General features: G+C 51.3%; 1 protein-coding gene across 2 annotated transcripts in view; it reads right to left on the minus strand.

Moving 5' to 3' along the window:
• The window catches only part of tmod4 (tropomodulin 4 (muscle)), a 39,769-nt gene extending 24,286 nt beyond the window's left edge, over window positions 1-15,483 (minus strand). The window contains exons 1-4 of one of the 2 annotated variants that reach the window (XM_073061292.1): window positions 15,332-15,483; window positions 5,071-5,276; window positions 4,155-4,311; window positions 3,315-3,440 (exon numbers count right to left, since the gene is read on the minus strand). In XM_073061292.1, coding sequence (XP_072917393.1) covers window positions 3,315-3,440; window positions 4,155-4,311; window positions 5,071-5,187 — 400 coding nt within the window. In that variant the 5' untranslated portion in view covers window positions 5,188-5,276; window positions 15,332-15,483. Of the gene's footprint in view, window positions 1-3,314; window positions 3,441-4,154; window positions 4,312-5,070; window positions 5,277-10,891; window positions 11,021-15,331 lie in introns of those variants that run through there. The other variant, XM_073061293.1, reaches the window with a different exon arrangement.
• Window positions 15,484-21,151: the final 5,668 nt, after the last annotated feature.

Below are 21,151 nucleotides of genomic sequence, written 5' to 3' on the forward strand. Positions count from 1 at the left end.
GAACTGGAGAGGGGATAACTTCACTCAATTTCATTCGTCCTCTCACTTCCAAGGACTCTTCAACTCAGGTTCTCAACATTTATTGCTTATTTTCTTCTGTCTGTCTGTCTATATTTGCACAGTTTGCTGTATTTTTGTACACTGTTTGTTTGTCCCAACTATAGGGTGTAGTTTTCATTGGTTCTATTGTGTTTCTTGTATTTTCTGAATGCCCACAAGAGAGGAAAGCTCAGGCTCGTACATGGGTGACTGGTATGGGGAGACGGGGGAGGAATTGCGGGTGTGAAGAATCTGTGTAACACACAGAGACCTGGCTGTTAATCACAGAGTCTCTAAAGGCTCAAGCTTGCCCTTTGAAAGCACAATTGTTGGGATAGCAGGGAGCTGTCTCCCTGCTCAGATGTCAGCTGCAACCCCATCAGCAACGTGTAACCCGTGTACGATGGGCAATCCAAACTGCACTCACGCCCAATTAGCAAATCCACGCCGGCTGGCCCTGCCAAGCTGCAGCAGATCCTCGTCTGTGGATTATTATGCCCTGTTCACACCATCCCCGCCCATCCCTCAGGAATTTTCCCTCATTCACCCCTCCTCCTCCTCCCCGTCTCAGATGCCAGCTTCTCACTTCCCTCTCTTGTCCCATACCCTCCCTTCCTCCCTCTGACCCCCTCGTTCTCTCCACGCTTACACCTCCCCACACCCTCTTCACATGCTCACAGCCCTTCCCCTCTCTTCATCCCACCCCTCCCAGATCTCATCCCGTCCCTCTGCCCTCTCTCCCCCTTCATCCCTGCCCACTCCTCCTGCCCTTGCTGTCCTCACCCTCTCTCCACCCCTCCGTTCCCTCTCCCTTACCTCCCGACTGTCTCACAGTGAGGACCATGGGGGGAGCAAGGTGTAAGTGGGTAGAGTTGAGAGGGGCACGGAGGGAACGCTGTGGGAGGGGGTGAGGAGGTGATGAGAACACTGCGGAGGGTGAGGAGGGAATGCTGTGGGGGGGAGGAGGGAACGGTGTAGGGGAGGAGGGAACGCTGTGGGAGGGGGTGAGGAGGGAACGCTGTGGGAGGGAATACTGTGGGGGGTGAGGAGGGAACGCTGTGGGAGGGGGTGAGGAGGTGATGAGAACACTGCGGAGGGTGAGGAGGGAATGCTGTGGGGGGGAGGAGGGAACGGTGTAGGGGAGGAGGGAACGCTGTGGGAGGGGGTGAGGAGGGAACGCTGTGGGAGGGAATACTGTGGGGGGTGAGGAGGGAATGCTGTGGGAGGGAATACTGTGGGGGGTGAGGAGGGAACGCTGTGGGAGGGAATACTGTGGGGGGTGAGGAGGGAACGCTGTGGGAGGGGGTGAGGAGGTGATGAGAACACTGCGGAGGGTGAGGAGGGAATGCTGTGGGGGGGAGGAGGGAACGGTGTAGGGGAGGAGGGAACGCTGTGGGAGGGGGTGAGGAGGGAACGCTGTGGGAGGGAATACTGTGGGGGGTGAGGAGGGAACGCTGTGGGAGGGAATACTGTGGGGGGTGAGGAGGGAACGCTGTGGGAGGGGGTGAGGAGGTGATGAGAACACTGCGGAGGGTGAGGAGGGAATGCTGTGGGGGGGAGGAGGGAACGGTGTAGGGGAGGAGGGAACGCTGTGGGAGGGGGTGAGGAGGGAACGCTGTGGGAGGGAATACTGTGGGGGGTGAGGAGGGAATGCTGTGGGAGGGAATACTGTGGGGGGTGAGGAGGGAACGCTGTGGGTGGGAATACTGTGGGGGGTGAGGAGGGAACGCTGTGGGAGGGGGTGAGGAGGTGATGAGAACACTGCGGAGGGTGAGGAGGGAATGCTGTGGGGGGGAGGAGGGAACGGTGTAGGGGAGGAGGGAACGCTGTGGGAGGGGGTGAGGAGGGAACGCTGTGGGAGGGAATACTGTGGGGGGTGAGGAGGGAACGCTGTGGGAGGGAATACTGTGGGGGGTGAGGAGGGAACGCTGTGGGAGGGGGTGAGGAGGTGATGAGAACACTGCGGAGGGTGAGGAGGGAATGCTGTGGGGGGGAGGAGGGAACGGTGTAGGGGAGGAGGGAACGCTGTGGGAGGGGGTGAGGAGGGAACGCTGTGGGAGGGAATACTGTGGGGGGTGAGGAGGGAACGCTGTGGGAGGGAATACTGTGGGGGGTGAGGAGGGAACGCTGTGGGAGGGGGTGAGGAGGGAACGCTGTGGGAGGGAATACTGTGGGGGGTGAGGAGGGAATGCTGTGGGAGGGAATACTGTGGGGGGTGAGGAGGGAACGCTGTGGGAGGGAATACTGTGGGGGGTGAGGAGGGAACGCTGTGGGAGGGGGTGAGGAGGGAACGCTGTGGGAGGGAATACTGTGGGGGGTGAGGAGGGAACGCTGTGGGAGGGAATACTGTGGGGGGTGAGGAGGGAACGCTGTGGGAGGGGGTGAGGAGGGAACGCTGTGGGAGGGAATACTGTGGGGGGTGAGGAGGGAACGCTGTGGGAGGGAATACTGTGGGGGGTGAGGAGGGAACGCTGTGGGAGGGGGTGAGGAGGTGATGAGAACACTGCGGAGGGTGAGGAGGGAATGCTGTGGGGGGGAGGAGGGAACGGTGTAGGGGAGGAGGGAACGCTGTGGGAGGGGGTGAGGAGGGAACGCTGTGGGAGGGAATACTGTGGGGGGTGAGGAGGGAATGCTGTGGGAGGGAATACTGTGGGGGGTGAGGAGGGAACGCTGTGGGAGGGAATACTGTGGGGGGTGAGGAGGGAACGCTGTGGGAGGGAATACTGTGGGGGGTGAGGAGGGAACGCTGTGGGGGGTGAGGAGGGAACGCTGTGGGAGGGGGTGAGGAGGGAACGCTGTGGGAGGGGGTGAGGAGGGAACGCTGTGGGAGGGGGTGAGGAGGGAACGCTGTGGGAGGGAATACTGTGGGGGGTGAGGAGGGAACGCTGTGGGAGGGGGTGAGGAGGTGATGAGAACACTGCGGAGGGTGAGGAGGGAATGCTGTGGGGGGGAGGAGGGAACGGTGTAGGGGAGGAGGGAACGCTGTGGGAGGGGGTGAGGGCATAACACTGTTGGATTTATCTCTCATTACAACCCTGCTCTCAGGCTTGCTGTGGATTAGTGGGTGAATACACTCCGTGCCTATGGGACATCACGCGTGGGATGCAATGTGGGGGCGTGGGAGTGGATATGGGGGCAAGATTCCCACCTGTCATGTTGCCTCCCAATGTCCCCAAGACAACCTGCCCTCTTCGTCCAGTGACACTGTTGGCTGTCGTACCTCCTCCAGTTTAACCGTCGGCTGACCCGCACCCCAGCACCCGGTCTCCACTCACCAGCGATGTCGCACATCTCCGCGTCGCTGGCGTTGGCCAGCGCCTCCTCCAGCTCAGGCTCCAGGATCACAGCCGCGTCCTTCTCGAACTGCGTCAGCTCCCTCTCCTTCGGCACAAAGGGCTTCCCTGTCCCGGGACAGAGCGCAAGAGTTAGAGAGGTGTGGGGTGTGCAGAGGGCTAGGGGGCAGAGGAAGGTAGGAGAGGAGGAGTGGAAGAGGGCTGAGGTGGTACGAGGGTGGGAGTGGGGGAGAACGGGGATGAGAGCAGTTCGGAAGGAGGAGGAAAGAGTGACAGAGAGGTAGAGGGAGGGGTGTGAGAGTGAAGAGAAAAGGAGAGAGAGGGTGAAGATGTAACAGGTAGGGAAGTAGAGGGGAGAGGGGTGGGGAGAGAGAGGGGTGGGGGAGAGAGAGAGGTGGGGGTGGGGGAGAGAGAGTGGGGAGAGAGAGAGGGAGGGGTGGGGGAGGGAAAGAGGGGGTGGGGAGAGATGAGGAAGAGAGGGGTGAGGGAGAGGTGAGGGGTAGGGAGGGGTGGTGGTGGAGAAAGAGATTGGTGGAGGAGATAGGGAAGGAAATTGGGGGGATGGGGCTAGGGGTGAGTGGGGGGCAGGGGACGGGGAAAGGGAATGGTGGAGGGGAAGATGGGTATGGGGTGGGGGTGGGGCTGGGGAGAAGGGAGGGCAAAGAGGGTGAGGAGCAAAAGGGGAGGGGATGGAGGCAGAGGTGGGGCAGATAGGGAAAGTTGGATGTTGATAAATGGGTGTTAGAGGAATGGGGAGAGAGGGATGGAAGGAGAGAGAGAGGGTGGGAAAAGCGTCTCAGAGAGACTGAGATGAGTGTGCACCTCGTTTCTCTCCGGTGAAGGGGATCAGGTCCTCCCTCTCCTTCACTTCCAGCGCCTCCTTTTCCAGGTAGTCGAGTAGCTGATCGCGGTCGTAGGGACCTGTGGGGGTCTTCTTGGTCTGGTCCCTCTGTCTGAGACCGGCGGGCAGCAGGGCGTTCTGTCAGAGAGTGGGAGCGGAGGAGGAGGAGGAGAAAGAGTTAAGAAGTGGAGCGGGAGAAGAAGGGGAAATAGGTGAAGAGGGAAGGGAAAGAGGGGCGGGTAGGGAAAGGGGGCACGGATAGGGAAAGTGGATGGTGGGAGAGATGTAGAAGAGGGGCGGAGGAAGTGGGTTGAACATGTGGTGGGGGAAAGAGGAGGGGAGAGAAAGGTGAGCACCAGGAAGGAGATACAGGGTACAGCTGAGTTCACCGATCTGGTTTTGACACCCCATCCTGCACCCTACACCCCAATGAGTATAGAACCTCCCCCAGCTCCTTCTTGAAGTTCCCACATCCCCTCCATTCACATAGAGATGGGATTGGCTGGGGTATGAGCACCTTGTCTACACCAACGCCGGATGGGTGTCCAGGCACGCCTCCTTTTCATCCACCTCTCCTTCTTCTTGCCCCTCACTCCCACTCGCCACACTCCCACACACAGTGCCTGTCTCCGCACCCTACCCTTATACAACAGCATTACAGCATCGAGTGTTCGAAATCGGCCCAACTAATCGACCTGCCGGCCTGGCCTTGTGTAGATTCCATCCACCGCACCCCCCTGCTCCCTCCTCGCTGCCTCTGCTGAGCGCTCAGAATAAACCCTCCCGCTGCCTTTTCTTAAGGAAAACTAAACTCCCTCTCCACAAGCAATTATGCTGCTCACTGTCTCCTGAAAGGGTCTGACGTCCCTCCTTCACCACCCACACCCCCCTCCCTACCTCGGGATCCATCTCCGTTAACTCGTAATCCAGCTGTTCCAGCTCATTCTCCGAGAGCTGACGGAGGATCTGGTCCTCATCGATGTCCAGATACTTGTCCCGGTCCTGAGTCTGCATGTTTAATCCTTCTCAGAGCAGTCAAAGAGAGCAGTGCAGGCCGAGTTCCGTCCCGCGCCCTGTGTGGGAGAGGCTTCCTGTTCCCCAGTCTGCAGTAGGACAGGAAAGGTCCGTCAGTGGCCGTGTCTGGTCAGCCTCGGTGGCTGCGTCCACGTTCCAGTTCATTGTTGTAAGAAGGCCATAGAAAATTAGCACAGTACAAACTGACAGAAACTTGCACTGGTATATTCATTATTCCAACACAGATTACTCCTGTCTGTGTGTGTACGGAGCGTGCGCGCAAGTGTGTGGAGTTTGCACGTTCTCCCTGTGACAGCGTGGGTTCCCTCCCATGTCCCAACGACGTGTGGGGGTTTATTGATATAAATTAGTAATTATAGTAATATAAAATTATTGTGTGTGTGTGTGTGTGCTCATGCATGTGTCTGTGTAGTTGTGTGCATGTGTGTCTGTATCTGTGTGTATATACACACACACAGACACACACACACGCATACACACACACATATACATAGCGGTAGCACGGAGTCTATGTACGTCCTCCATGTGAAATGTGTGGGTTTTCTGCCCGATGCTCCAGTTCCCTCCCACTTTCTGATGATTATGATTATGAGTTAGAGATTCAATGTGGAATAGCCATTCCGGACACTCGAGCCACACCACCCAGAAAACCCCGACAACCCTGATTTAATCCTAACCTAATCACAGGATCATTTACAATAACCAATTAACCTGCTACCCCGGTACGTCTTTGGGCTGTGAGAGGAAACCGGAGCACCCGGAAAAATCCCACACATTCCACGTGGAGGACGTACAGAGACTCCTTACAGAGGATATTGGGATAAAACTCCAAACTCCGATGCTCTGACCCGTAATGGCGTCACACTATGCTATCACTTCTGCAGGGTCTGTTGATTTCCCTCCCTCTCTCCTCCCATCCTCTTTCTCTCTCCACCCCTCTCTTTTCTCCCTTCCTATTAGTTACATCTCCTCTTCGCTGATAATCAACACCTGTGCACCTCAAAGACATGTGCTTAGCCCACTGCTCTACTCTGCACCATGACTGTATGGCTTGGCACAACTCAAATTCACCACCGTTGCCAGCAAACTCTCAGACTGTGACAAGGAGAAGTACAGGAGTGAGACAGATCGGCTGGTTGAGTGGTGTTGCAACAACAAACCTGCACTCAACATCACTAAGGCCGAGGAACTGCCTGTGGACTTCAGGAAGGGAAAGTCAGGAGAACGCACGCACACCAGTCCTCATCGAGGAGCCCGCGGTTGAAAGGGGGAGCAGCTTCAAATTCATGGGCATCAACACCTCAGAGGATTTACCCTGGGCCCAACAGGATAGAATCACACGTCAGGGGCTCCACCTTAATAGATATTTGAGAAGATTTGGTATTTGAGAAGAGTCTTTGGAGAAACTCTTACCAAGTGCTACAGGTTATGGTGGAGAGGATTCTGACTGACTATCACAGCCTGACTTGGAGACTCCAATGCACGGCATCGCAAGAGATAGATAGATAGATAGATAGATAGATACTTTATTCATCCCCATGGGGAAATTCAACTTTTTTCCAATGTCCCATACACTTGTTGTAGCAAAACTAATTACATACAATACTTAACTCAGTAAAAATATGATATGCATCTAAATCACTATCTCAAAAAGCATTAATAATAGCTTTTAAAAAGTTCTTAAGTCCTGGCGGTAGAATTGTAAAGCCTAAAGAGGTTGAAAAAGGTTGTAGTTTCAGCCATTTCCATCCTTCTCCACCATTGAGGACATCTTCAACTGGCAGTACCTCCAGAAGGTGGCATCATTAAGAACCCTCAGACCCTCACCATCCGGGACAGGGCCTCTTCTCCTAATTACTATCAGGGAGGAGATATAGGAGCCTAAACACACACACACAAAATGATTCAGGAACAGCTTCCTTCCCTACACCATCACATTTCTGCATGGGCGATGAACGTGACCTCATTCCTCCTTTTGTTTGGTTATTTGTGATTTATAGAAATTCTGGGTCTTTGCCCTGCACTGCTGCCACAGAACAACACATTCCATCACCTATGTAAGTTTTAACAGATCTGATTCAGAACATGACATATCCTAACCCCCTTTCCAAAACCATATCCCAGAACCTATCTGAAAGGGCCATTTCTCCAGCATCTGACCCCATTCCCCACCCACACCCGTCCAGTTCATCCCTTGGATCTGGGACATCCTTCGACCCCAAGTGTTGCAGGGCAGAGGGACATGGCATCACAGGCAGACGGTGTGGTGGGTCCCGGTTCTGTTGCAGTTGAACGAGACAGTGGTGAGGCTGCACTTGTGACCCCGACCAACAGGAGCCCTCCATTCATGGACTATTCGGGGATGGTGGAGGGGAAGGAGTGATCCACACGTACACCTTCCAACACAACCGGGACAATGCCGGTAGATACCTGGAACAGGTTACCCTCAATTTCAGAAGAGAATGAAGAGGGAAAGTTTGAGAAGAAATGCACCACTCTCCCCTCGGTGAATGGCAGGACCCTGGGGAGCGTTATATAACAACTGCACAGGTACATGGTTCCATGAAAAGTGGAGACTCTGGGACAGTTCACCATGCTGGCCTTCATCAGTCAGGGCACTGAGTGTAGGAGTCGGGATGTCACGTACAGTTCTATAGGAGGCTGGCGACACCACACCTGGAACATTGTGTCACCCAGCTACAGGAGCGATGAGATTCAGCTGAGAGGGTACAGAACTGATTTATGAGGATGTTGCCAAGAATCGAGGGCCTGAGTTAAGGGGAGAAGTTAGACAGGGAAGGACTTGGATCCTTGAAGTACAAGGGACTGAGGGGTGACCTTATAAAGGTGTATAATATCATGAGGGGCAGAGATAGGGTGAGTGCACACATGATTTTTCTCTGTGTTGGGAATCAAGAACCAGAGAAAACAGGTTTAAATTGAAAGGGGAGAGATTTAATTGGAACCTGAGGGGCAACTTCTTCACCCGGAGAGTGGTCAGTCTGTGGAACGAGCTCCTAGAGCAGGGGTGTCAAACTCATTTTAGGTCACAGGCCGGATTGAGCAAAATGCAGCTTCATGCGGGCCGGATCAGTCGGACGCGTGCGAACGCAGCTTTCGTTGCCTCCGTTTTTTCAGCCTGCTCTCATGTGTCTCAGTCTCTGCTATAACTACAAAGTGTTTCACTTTACAAATTCCGTTTCTTATGAAGAAGACTGCCGAATAAACACTAAAAACCCTGAAAACCTGGTACCTGAATAAACTCAGCATTAGCCATATCATACGCCATAGGCGCTTCGATTACTGGGGCCAGCTTTAATAGTAATTAGATATTATCTCGGGGGCCAAAGATAATTCCACCGCGGGCTGGATTTGGCCCGCGGGCCTTGAGTTTGACATATATGTCCTAGAGGAAGTGGTTGAGGCAGGTACATTAACAACATTTAAAAGACACTTTGACCAGTACATGGATAGGAAAGGTTTAGAGGGATATGGACAGGTACACGGATAGGAAAGGTTTAGAGGGATATGGACAGGTACACGGATAGGAAAGGTTCAGAGGGATACGGACAGGGACACGGATAGGAAAGGTTCAGAGGGATATGGACAGGTACACGGATAGGAAAGGTTCAGAGGGATACGGACAGGTACACAGATAGGAAAGGTTTAGAGTGATACGGACGGGTACACGGATAGGAAAGGTTTGGAGGGATACGGACAGGTACACGGATAGGAAAGGTTTAGAGGGATACGGACGGGTACACGGATAGGAAAGGTTTAGAGTGATACGGCAAGGTACACGGATAGGAAAGGTTTAGAGGGATACGGACAGGTACACGGATAGGAAAGGTTTAGAGGGGTATGGACTGGTACACGGATAGGAAAGGTTCAGAGGGATTTGGACAGGTACACGGATAGGAAAGGTTCAGAGGGATACGGACAGGTACACGGATAGGAAAGGTTTAGAGGGATACGGACAGGTACACGGATAGGAAAGGTTTAGAGGGATACGGACGGGTACACGGATAGAAAAGGTTTAGAGGGATACAAACGGGTACACGGATAGGAAAGGTTTAGAGTGATACGGAAAGGTACACGGATAGGAAAGGTTCAGAGGGATACGGACAGGTACACGGATAGGAAAGGTTTAGAGGGATACGGACAGGTACACGGTTAGGAAAGGTTCAGAGGGATACGGACAGGTACACGGATAAGAAAGGTTCAGAGGGATACGGACAGGTACACGGATAGGAAAGGTTCAGAGGGATACGGACAGGTACACGGATAAGAAAGGTTTAGAGGGATACGGACAGGGACACGGATAAGAAAGGTTTAGAGGGATACAGACAGGTACCGGATAGGAAAGGTTTAGAGGGATACAGACAGGGACACGGATAAGAAAGGTTTAGAGGGATACAGACAAGTACCAGATAGGAAAGGTTTAGAGGGATATGGACAGGTACACGGATAGGAAAGGTTCAGAGGGATATGGACAGGTACACGGATAGGAAAGGTTTAGAGGGATATGGACAGGTACACGGATAGGAAAGGTTCAGAGGGATACGGACAGGGACACGGATAGGAAAGGTTCAGAGGGATATGGACAGGTACACGGATAGGAAAGGTTTAGAGGGATACGGACGGGTACACGGATAGGAAAGGTTTAGAGTGATACGGACAGGTACACGGATAGGAAAGGTTTAGAGGGATAGGGACAGGTACACGGATAGGAAAGGTTTAGAGGGATACGGACGGGTACACGGATAGGAAAGGTTTAGAGTGATACGGACAGGTACACGGATAGGAAAGGTTTACAGGGATACGGACAGGTACACGGATAGGAAAGGTTTAGAGGGATACGGACGTATACACGGATAGGAAAGGTTTAGAGGGATATGGACAGGTACACAGATAGGAAAGGTTTAGAGGGATATGGACAGGTACACGGATAGGAAAGGTTTAGAGGGACATGGACAGAAAAGGTTTGGAGGGATATGGGCCAAAAGCAGGTAAATGGGACTAGTTTGGAAGGGAACTTTGATCAATGTGACGCAGGGTATGTGACTCGGTGACTCTAATGTTACCAAAACAAAGTGGATCTTACTGTACACAATAGAGCACCCGTTCCCAAGGCACAGCCAGGGCAGGCGCACGTCATGGGTTCACGGTTGGCTCTGAGGGCCCCACACCCACGCACGTCGCTGATAAGACCCAGGGGTGTTTCCTGGACGACCATGGGCGAGTACTAGCTGTCTACCACTGATAGCCACATAATGGCTAACCGGGTTACTTGGCCTCATTAACCAGTGTCTAACCGAACCCTGGCCCCAACCTGCTCCCCATGACCCAAAGCAGGGTTACAGGCAGACGCTGTATGTGACAGCAGCATTGACGTGGTGGAGTGGTGGAGAAGGCTTTCTGCACTCTGGCCCTCGTTGTCAGGGCGCTGAGTTTAGACGTGGGAGGCTTACGTTGCAGTTGGACAAGATGCTGGTGAGGCTGCGCTTGGAACAGAGTACAGCTGTGGTCACCCCGTATGGGAAAGGTGAAGTTAAGCTGGAAAGAGCGCAGAGGGGTTACAGAACCAGCTTAGATGAGTTGGGCCAAAGGGCCTGATTCTGTATGTTTGATTCTATACATAGGAGATTTAAAAAAACAAATTTAAATCCAGATTTCACTTAACCACTGTGGCAGGTTGGACTTGCAGTGAGATCAGGCACCCAGAGTTCACTTCCCTGCGATTGCTCTCTCTAGAAACATTCTGGTGGGCCGTCCAAGATGGTCTGCTTTGGAGATGAACAATTCCTTTGGGAAATCAGTTGAGGGAAATGGAACACTAGGGCAGGAGGCAGCAAAACCTGTGTTGGAAAATGTGGGAGTGAACCTGTGGAACCAGTTGGAACGATGAGGAGTTAATTACAGTTATCGCAGCACAGTGATATCACCATCACAGAGACCCGGGTTCAAACCCGGTGCTGTGTGTGGTTTGCACATTCTCCCTGTGACCGTGTGGGATCCTCCTGGAAAGTTGCAGTTTCCACCGAGGATGTGCAGTCAGTGGGGTTATCAATGCTAGTGTGGGGTTTGGACTCTGAGGGGTAGAATTTGGGGTGAGCTGGGGTTAAATATGGGGAGAATGAAAGGATCAATGTGAATGGGTCAGTATTGTCTCAGAGGGCCAAAGGGCCTGTTTCTGTGCAACAAGGCTGTACCTAGACCTCTTTGAACAATAACTGGGATTAAGTATTAATAACAAATTTTGATAGCATATATTAATTACAGATTTTGATAAACACTTCGCTGCAAAACTAAAGACTAGAACAAATGTTGTAAGAAAAATCATCCAAGCACAATGAGGCTTCTGCCTCCTTCCAATTGGACAGATCAATAAGTGGATTGGCGTACTGGTTGTCCAATGGGTGGCGGAGGGGGAGGCAGGAGCCGGGTGTACCTCCAATCCAGAGACACCAAATGCAATCAACCTTAAAATAGACTCTGTTGCTAAATGGATTTATTTTTGTTTTAGGGACATTTCATTCCTTCTCTCTTGGTCTGAGCTCCTTCAAGAAAGGGCTTGTGAAGGACTACTCCTAACCTCAAGTCAATGTGTCACATTGGGACAAACAACTACAAGGATGTTGCCTGGACTCAAGGGAGAAATTGGACAGGCTGGAGCATAGGAGACTGAGTGGAGACCGTACAGAGGTGCATAACATCATGAGGAGCACAGACAGGGTGAACGCACACAGTCTTTTTCCCCAGGGTTGCGGAATCAGAACTAGAGGGCAGAGGTTGAAGGTGAGCGGGAGAGGTTTAATAGGAAACTGAGGGGCAACTGCTTCACCTAGAGAGTGGTCAGTCTATGGAACGAGTTGCCACAGGAAGTGATTGGGGCAGGTACAACATTTAAAAGATAATTCGTGAGGTACACGGATAGGAAAGGTTCAGAGGGATACAGACAGGTACACGGATAGGAAAGGTTCAGAGGGATACGGACGGGTACACGGATAGGAAAGGTTCAGAGGGATATGGACAGGTACACAGATAGGAAAGGTTCAGAGGGATATGGACGGGTACACAGATAGGAAAGGTTCAGAGGGATACGGACAGGGACACGGATAGGAAAGGTTCAGAGGGATATGGACAGGTACACGGATAGGAAAGGTTTAGAGGGATACGGACGGGTACACGGATAGGAAAGGTTTAGAGTGATACGGACAGGTACACGGATAGGAAAGGTTTAGAGGGATAGGGACAGGTACACGGATAGGAAAGGTTTAGAGGGATACGGACAGGGACACGGATAGGAAAGGTTTAGAGGGATACGGACAGGTACACGGATAGGAAAGGTTTAGAGGGATACGGACAGGTACACGGATAGGAAAGGTTTAGAGGGATACGGACAGGTACACGGATAGGAAAGGTTCAGAGGGATACGGACAGGTACACGGATAGGAAAGGTTCAGAGGGATACGGACAGGTACATGGATAGGAAAGGTTCAGAGGGATACGGACAGGTACATGGATAGGAAAGGTTCAGAGGGATACGGATGGGTACACGGATAGGAAAGGTTCAGAGGGATACGGACGGGTACACGGATAGGAAAGGTTTAGAGGGATACGGACGGGTACACGGATAGGAAAGGTTTAGAGGGATATGGACGGGTACACGGATAGGAAAGCGGGTACACGGATAGGAAAGGTTTAGAGGGATACGGACGGGTACACGGATAGGAAAGGTTTAGAGGGATACGGACGGGTACACGGATAGGAAAGGTTTAGAGGGATACGGACGGGTACACGGATAGGAAAGGTTTAGAGGGATACGGACAGGTACACGGATAGGAAAGGTTTAGAGGGATACGGACAGGTACACGGATAGGAAAGGTTCAGAGGGATACGGACAGGTACACGGATAGGAAAGGTTCAGAGGGATACGGACGGGTACACGGATAGGAAAGGTTTAGAGGGATACGGACAGGTACACGGATAGGAAAGGTTTAGAGGGATACGGACAGGTACATGGATAGGAAAGGTTTAGAGGGATATGGGCCAAATGTAGGCAAATGGGACTAGGTAAAAATGAGAAACTTGGTCAGCATGGACCAGTTGGGCCAAAGGGCCTATTTCTGTGCTGCGTGCCTCTGTGAGTCTAGGAGCCAGGCTAATGCATCCTTAAACCTTCCAAGATCTCTACGCCTTTCTAGTTAGAGAGATCCAGCACAAAAACAGGCCCTTTGGCCCACTCAATCTGTACCAACCATTAACCACCTATTTATACTCATCCTCCTATTATCTGCTTATTTTTCCGCCAAACTCCACTCACGCACACACTGGGCTGAGGGGGTGGGGAGCAATTCGTGGCCAACTAAGTGTGTGCATTTCCGCAGGTGCTCATTGAGGTGTCGGCAGGATCTGCAGCACCCGGGCAAAACCCACATGGTCACAGAGAGAGAACAGGCAAACTACACACCCCCCCATGCATACACACACACACGCCCTGACATGCACACAGTGCCAAACTTCCAGCTTGAACCCACGTTCCTGCTGTTGTGATGCAACAGCTCTTTACCCGCTATGCTACTGTGTGGTCCACAAAAGCTTTAAGAACTTTAATTGGGTTACACTTTGGGAGGGGGTCAGGGCCTGGTTTTGAAGGAATATTGAGCTAAGGTTAAAGCTCTTCCAATTCAAATCCCTCTTCTGACCCTTTGAGATACCCACACACCTCTGTCCCTGACAGGCACGCCTTGTATGAACAGTTTGGATGAGGCTGTTTTTGGCATGAGCAAATGACACGAACACTGGCGGCACGGTGGATTGTGAAGAAGGTTGTCTAAGGTTACGACAGGATTGGGATCAACTGGGGAAGTGGGCCAAGGAATGGCAGATGAAATTTGACTAGGAAAAGTGTGAGGTATTACATTTTGCAGGGGCGGGGTGGGGGAATCTTGCACAACCGTAGTGCCCTGGAGGGTCTTGTAGAACAGAGGAACCTAGTGGTACAAGTGCACAATTCTTGTGTTGCAGGGAGACAAAGGGGCGAAGGGGGCAGCTGGCTTGAAAGTGGAGTGACAAGGTGATGAGGTCTGACATGCTGGACTTGGAGTGTAGAAAATGGGATGTTATGAAGAGACTGCATTTGGAAGACTGCCTGCAGTTCTGGCCATTCCAAGAAAGATGTGGAGGCTTCGGAGAGGGTGCAGAAGAGATTCACCCTGCCTGGACTCGAGGGCATGTGCTATAAGGAGAGGTTGGACAAACTAGTTTTCTCTGGGGTGTCTGAGGCTGACAGGAGATGTGATAGAAGTTTATACACTTATGAGAAGCAGAGATCGAGTAGACAGTCAGAACCTTTCTCCCCAGGGTGGAAGTGTCAAATGTTAGAGGGCATGGAAAGGGGGATGTATACAGGGCACATTTATTTTGCACATATAGACGGGTGGTGCCCGGAATGATGTGGCAGTGAAGGCAGATCCCACAGAGGTGTTCATGAGGCTGTTAGACACACGAAACCGCAGGCAGAAGAGATTAGCTTAATTCGGCATGGTGACCGACACAGACATGGTGGGCCGAAGGGCCGGTTTCAGTCCTGTGTTCTATGTTTATCCCTCTTCTCTGTATACATGTCTGGTGAACAAGCCTCGCAGAGCTGTTAGCCCATTAATAACCGAGTAGGAGAGCAGCATTACACAATGACCAAACTGGGGAGCCCTCACCCCTCCTCCCGTAGAGGGATTGGAGACGGGGGTGGGGGCTATAACGGCACAGCACCAAGAGAGGCGAAATGACAAATTCCCCACTACACGGTTTCGATTTGCTGATGCTATAGTAACACACATTCCGATAAATTGATAAACAACTTAAAACTGAAATACAGCAATATAAAACTTGCTTTTGCAAACTCTATAAAATTAATTGCATCGAGTCCGGGAGTTCGGGTCCGCCTCTTTCATTCCACGCCCGAGATCGCGTGGAAATACCTGTTTGCAAGTTTAAAATAATCTGTCAGGCTCGTAGCTGCAGAAAACGTGATACTAAATGCAACCGGGGAGGAAGGCAGCCGATTGCAAGAAAGAAAGTTTTGGTTTAAAGTTAGCAGAAGTAATTTGAAAGGGCTTACCCCCCGGTGCCGGTGGAAGAGGAAAGGTCTGGTCAACAAGTCCGGCCGGCAGCAGAACTGTCTACTCAGCAGAGGCTGGTCTATTCAGCAGAGGCGAGGTGACCCGTGCTGGCAGTGGTGGGGAGGCGCCGTCTGGCGGCTGAGGTAAACCCGTTCGCTGCACCGCGTCCCAAAGGAGAACTCGGGACGGTTGTCTAGAGTCATGTGGTGTGGCTTAGTTTCCATCTAAGCAAGTCCCACTCATCTGTATTTGACCCATATCCCAGAAAACCTTTCCTATTAAATATTCTTTCTGACAAGACCCCTCGAGAGCAGGACATTTCTCCACCCTCTTCACCGCACCTCCAGGAGGGTTGAAGACACTGAAACATTAAAGCATGTACCTCGACTCACCTCAGCCTCCCGCGCTCCAAGATTGTCCACTCACAAACCCTCACAGCTACCTGGACTATAGCCATCCCTTTCTCTCAAGCCCTCCATCTCAGCCGCATCTGCTCTCAAGATGAGGCTTTTCATTCCAGAATAAAGATGTTCTCCCTCTGCAAAGAAAGGGGATTCCCTCCCTCCGCCATCAACTCTGCCCTCACCCAAAACTCTTCCATTTTGCGTACATCCTCCCTCCAACCCACCAGGGATAGGGTTCCTCTTGTCCTCACCTACCACCCCACCAGCCTCCACTTCCAGCACATAATTCTCTGTAACTTCCAATGGGATCCCCCGCCACACACAATTTCCACATCGATCACTCCCTAGACAACTCCCTTGTCCATTCGCCTCTCCCTCCTGGCACTTATCCTTGCAAGCGGAGCAAGTGCCACACTCTACCCTACACCTCCTCCCTCACTAGCATTCAGTGCCTCAACTAGCCCTTCCAGGTGACACAACACTTCACCTGAGTCTGTTGGGGTCATCTACTGTATCCAGTGCTCCCAGTACAGCGTCCTGTATATCGGTGAGACTGGATGTAGATTGGGAGACCGCTTCGTCGAGCACCTACCCTCCTTAGGACAGAAAGAGGAATCTCCCGGTGACCACACAGTTCAATTCTACTTTCCATCCCCACCCCAACATATCAGTCCATGGCCTCCTCTACTGCCAAGATGAGGCCACACTCATATTGGAGGAGCAACACCTTATATTCCATCTGAGTAGCCTCAAATCTGATGGCATGAACATCGATTTCTTGAACATTTGGAATTGCTTCTCCATTTCCCCCCACCCCACCATTCCCATTCCCCTCTCACATCTCCTTACCTGCCCTTCACCCCCTCTAGTGCTCCTCCCCTTCCCTTTCTTCCACAGCCTTCTGTCCTCTCCTATCATTTTCCCTTCTCCAGCTCCTTATCTTTCACCAATCGACTTCCAGCTCTCTGCTTCACCATCTCCCTCCCAGTTTCACCTATTACCTACTAACTCGTACTTCTCCTCCCCCCCCCAACCTTCTTACTCTGACTCCTCATTTTTCTCCCATCCTGATGAAGGGTCTCGGCCCAAAATGCCGACTGTACTCTTTTCCATAGATGCTGCCTGGCCTGCTGAGTTCCTCCAGCATTTTGTGTGTGCTGCCAAGTTTGTCCAAATTCTCCTTATAGCTCATGCCCTCTAATATAGGAGCATCCTAGTGAATCCCTTCTGCTCCCTCTCCAAAGCTTCCACACCTTTCCTTGTAACAGTGCATCCAGAATCACATGCAATACCAAGTGCGGCCTGCGCAAAGTTTCATGCAACTGCAACGCGTCTTCCCGTCTCAGGTCAGGCTGCACCTGTGCCAGAGATGCTGCCTGACCTGCTGAGTTACTCCAACATTATGTGTGTGATGTTCTGGATTTCCAACACCTGCAGAATCTTCTGTGTTCCTGTCTCTTGAACTCAATGTCCTGACCAATACAGGCAAGCATGCCATATGCCTTCTTTACCTTTGAGAGAACTATGACTCAAAGTTCCTCAAAACAGTGAAATGTATTGTTTGCATTAACCACTCGAGGGTGTGCTATGTTGTTCAGAACACAAATTGAATTGAATTTACTTTATTTCTTACATCCTTCACATACATGAGTAAAAATCTTTACGTTATGTCTCCATCTAAATGTGCCACGTGCAATCATAGTAATTTATAATAAATAGAACAGTCAATGTAATATAGAGTACATGCAAATCAGTGTGAGTTCATCGGTCTGATGACCTGGTGGAAGAAACTATCCCGGAACCTGTTGGTCCTGGCTTTAATGCAGCGGTATTGTTTCCCGGATGGTAGTAGCTGGAATAGTTTGTGGTTGGGGTGACTCGGGTCCCCAATGATCCTACAGGCTTTCTTTTCTTTTTTACACACCTGTCTTTGTAAATGTCCTGGATCATGGGAAGTTCACAAGTACAGATGCGCTGGGCTGTCGGCACCACTCTCTGCAGAGTCCTGCAATTAAGGGAGGCACAGTTCCCATACCAGACAGTGATGCAGCCAGTCAGGATGCTCTCAATTGCTCCCCTGTAGAAAGTTCCTAGGATTTGGGGGCCCATACCAAACTCCCTCAACCGTCTGAGGTGAAAGAGGCACTGTTGTGCCATTTTCACCACACAGCTGGTGTGTACAGACCACGTGAGGTCCTTGGTGATGTGGATGCCGAGGAACTTGAAGCTGTTTACCCTCTCAACCCCAGATCCATTGATGTCAATAGATGATGCCCATCTCCATTCCTCCTCTAATCCACAACCAGCTCCTTTGTTTTGCGATGTCGAGGGAAAGGCTGTTTTCTTGACCCCACTGTGTCAGAGAGATGACTTCCTCCCTGTGGGCCACCTTGTTTGAGATAAGGCCAATAAATGTAGTGTCATGGGCAAATTTAATTAGCAGATTGGAGCTGTGGGGTACAGTCATGGGTATACAGGGAGTAAAGGAGGGTACTCAATACGCAGCCCTGAGGGGCTCCTGCTTTGAGACTCAGAGGGGTGGAGGTGAGGGAGCCCACTCTTGCAACCTGCTAGTGACCTGACAGGAAGTCCAGGATCCAGCTGCACAAGGCAGGGTGAAGGCCGAGGTCTCTGAGCTTCTTGTCGAGCCTGAATGGAATTATGGTGTTGAATGCTGAACTGTAGTCCCAAGAACAGCATTCTCACATAAGCATCCCTTTTCACCAGATGTGTAAGGACAGTGTGTAGAGCAGTTTGACTATTGCGTCATCTGTCGATCGGTTGTGTAGGAAAGGCGGATTGTAGGGGGTCCAGTGTGGGTGGTAACAAGCTGTAGATGTAATCCTTGACCAGCCTCTCAAAGCATTTGCTTATTATTCAGGTGAGTGCAACAGGACGCCAGTCTGTCCTTTATCTTTTTTGGTACAGGGATAATGATGGATAATTTGAAGCAGGAGGGCACTCTACACTGGGGGAGGGAGAGATCAAAAATGTCTGTAAACACACCTGCCAGTTGTGCTGCGCACATCCTGAGTACTCGCCCTGGGGTGCCGTCCGGTCCCACAGCCTTGTGACTGTCCACGCATTGGAAATATCTGCGTTCCTGAGCCTCGGAGATGACCAGGTTGCAGTGGTGGCTTTCCTCGGAGACTCAGAGTTAGCAACATTGAATCGAGTGTAAAAGCGATTGAGCTCACCTGGCAAAGAGACTGCTATGTTAACATAGAACATAGAATAATACAGTACAGCACATTACAGGCTCTTCGGCCCACAATGTTGTGCCGACCCTCAAACCCTGCCTCCCATATAACCTCCCACCTTAAATTCCTCCATATACCTGTCTAGTAGTCTCTTAAACTTCACTAGTGTATCTGCCTCCACCACTGACTCAGGCAGTGCATTCCACGCGCCAACCACTCTGAGTGAAAAACCTTCCTCTAATATCCCCCTTGAACTTCCCTCCCCTTACTTTAAAGCCATGTCCTCTTGTACTTAGCAGCAGCATGACGCTTGGCTTCGAAGACTGCGATGGTATGCCCTTGCCACAAGTCATGTGTGCTATTCGTTGTGAATCTTGACTCAGTCTTCTCCCTATATTGTTGTTTTGCAGTCTTGATAGCTTTGTGCAGACCATAGCTGCTTTTCTTGAGCTCTAGTTGATCGCCAGCGATGTAAACTCGATGTCGCGCTGTAAGTGCTGCTCGCACGGAACTATCGATTCAGGGTTTCGGGTTCGGGAAGATCCTGACTGACTTCTGGGGAACATCGTCGATGCACTTCCGGATGAAGCAAGTGAACTTGGAGACATCCTCATCATGGAAGACATTCCGGTCGACATCATCGAAGCAGTGTCGCAGCATGGAGGCCGACTGGTCGGACCCAAAGTGGACAGTTTTAACTATGGCCGCCTCTTGTTTCAGCTTCCGCCTGTACATCGGCAAGCAACCAACAACAAAAACAAGCCCTTTTCCTCGCTCCCTCCCAAGCACGTCCACAGCCCTTTAAACCCAGGACAGCCCTCCAGCAGACACAGACTTGGGCCTGAAGACACCAGGCCTTGATCTCCCCAGCAGACGGGCAGAGATTCACAGACTTGGCTTCAGCCAATAGGCCTTGCCTTCCAGACTTGGCCTTAAACCCTAATATTCCTCTGTACACCTATGGTGTTAAATGTCCTGCCAAAGTGCAACACCTCACACTTGTGTGGATTAAACTCCATCTCTCATGTCAATAATCAATCTATATCCTGCCGTATCCTTTGACAACCTTCACTGTCCACACCACCACTAATCTTTGTGTCATTTGCTAAATTACTAACTCATCATCTACATCTAAATCCACGTCATTTAAAGATTTCAAAAAACATCAGAGGTCCCAACACCAATCCCTGTGGCTCACCTCTGGTCAGCAGAGGTGACTCCACTACTGCCTCTGTCATCTATGGGCAAACCAATTCTGAATCCAAACTAACAAAATACACATCTCAATCTTATAGATGCACAACTAGATTTCTTGGAGTGATACCCGAGGTACAGCATTCACAGGTAGTGTTCTTTTACAAGTTGAGATTTTGTTACACTAACTTGGGGATGACGGTGGTGCTCTTTAAAAAAACATTCATTCAGTAATCCAAGGTTGGTGGACAAGTGTGAGGCAATTACAGTTTTACCCTTCTGAATCCAGTCTGATTTGTAACCCAATAATTTACTTCTCCACTGCCACCCGTACCCCAACTTGGCGTGGCAGGTGGAGTCGCTGCCACACAGCTGTAAGGTTCCAGGTTCGATCCTGATCTCTGCTGCTACGTATGTCTGTGTGTGTACAAATGAGCGCACACACATGCCTAGAGTTTGAAACGGAGTTTACTTTCCCTGCCAGAACATAATGACGTCCAGAGTTGGTGGGTTAATAGGCTGCTGTGTGCAACCCCCTGCCATGTGTGGGTGAGGGGTGGAACGTGGGGAGATTAAATTGAAATCAGCTCAGACGGCGTGGACCCTGTGGGTTCTGTTTCTGTCCTGCATGGAATGGAATGGACAAAAAGGTTAAGAAAAATGGAAGCCTCGACCATTCACAAACCCATGGGCAGTTACAATGGGGGGAGGGTTCCTCTGGGAAATGGGAGACTGTAAACTGGGAGAGCTCTTGGTGTAAGGCAGCCATAGCCCCTTGCTACTCCAGATACACACTGCATCCAGATCCAAGCAGGAAACTGGGAACAGAAGGGTTCCTGGTCTTTGAAAGGTGATTTGAATAACAGGGGAATATCTGTCCCAGGGCTAGACCTTGAACCTCTCTCCTTCACACTGTTCTAGGAGGATTTTGCAAAGTTTCCACCATCATTCACTGCAAACTCAGAAAGTTCCAAAATATCTTCAGCAGTAGAACCTACAAGCTTTTACAAAGAGGAACAAC

This window comes from Hemitrygon akajei, chromosome 11 (genome assembly GCF_048418815.1).
Source record: "Hemitrygon akajei chromosome 11, sHemAka1.3, whole genome shotgun sequence".
Classification (NCBI taxonomy): domain Eukaryota; kingdom Metazoa; phylum Chordata; class Chondrichthyes; order Myliobatiformes; family Dasyatidae; genus Hemitrygon; species Hemitrygon akajei.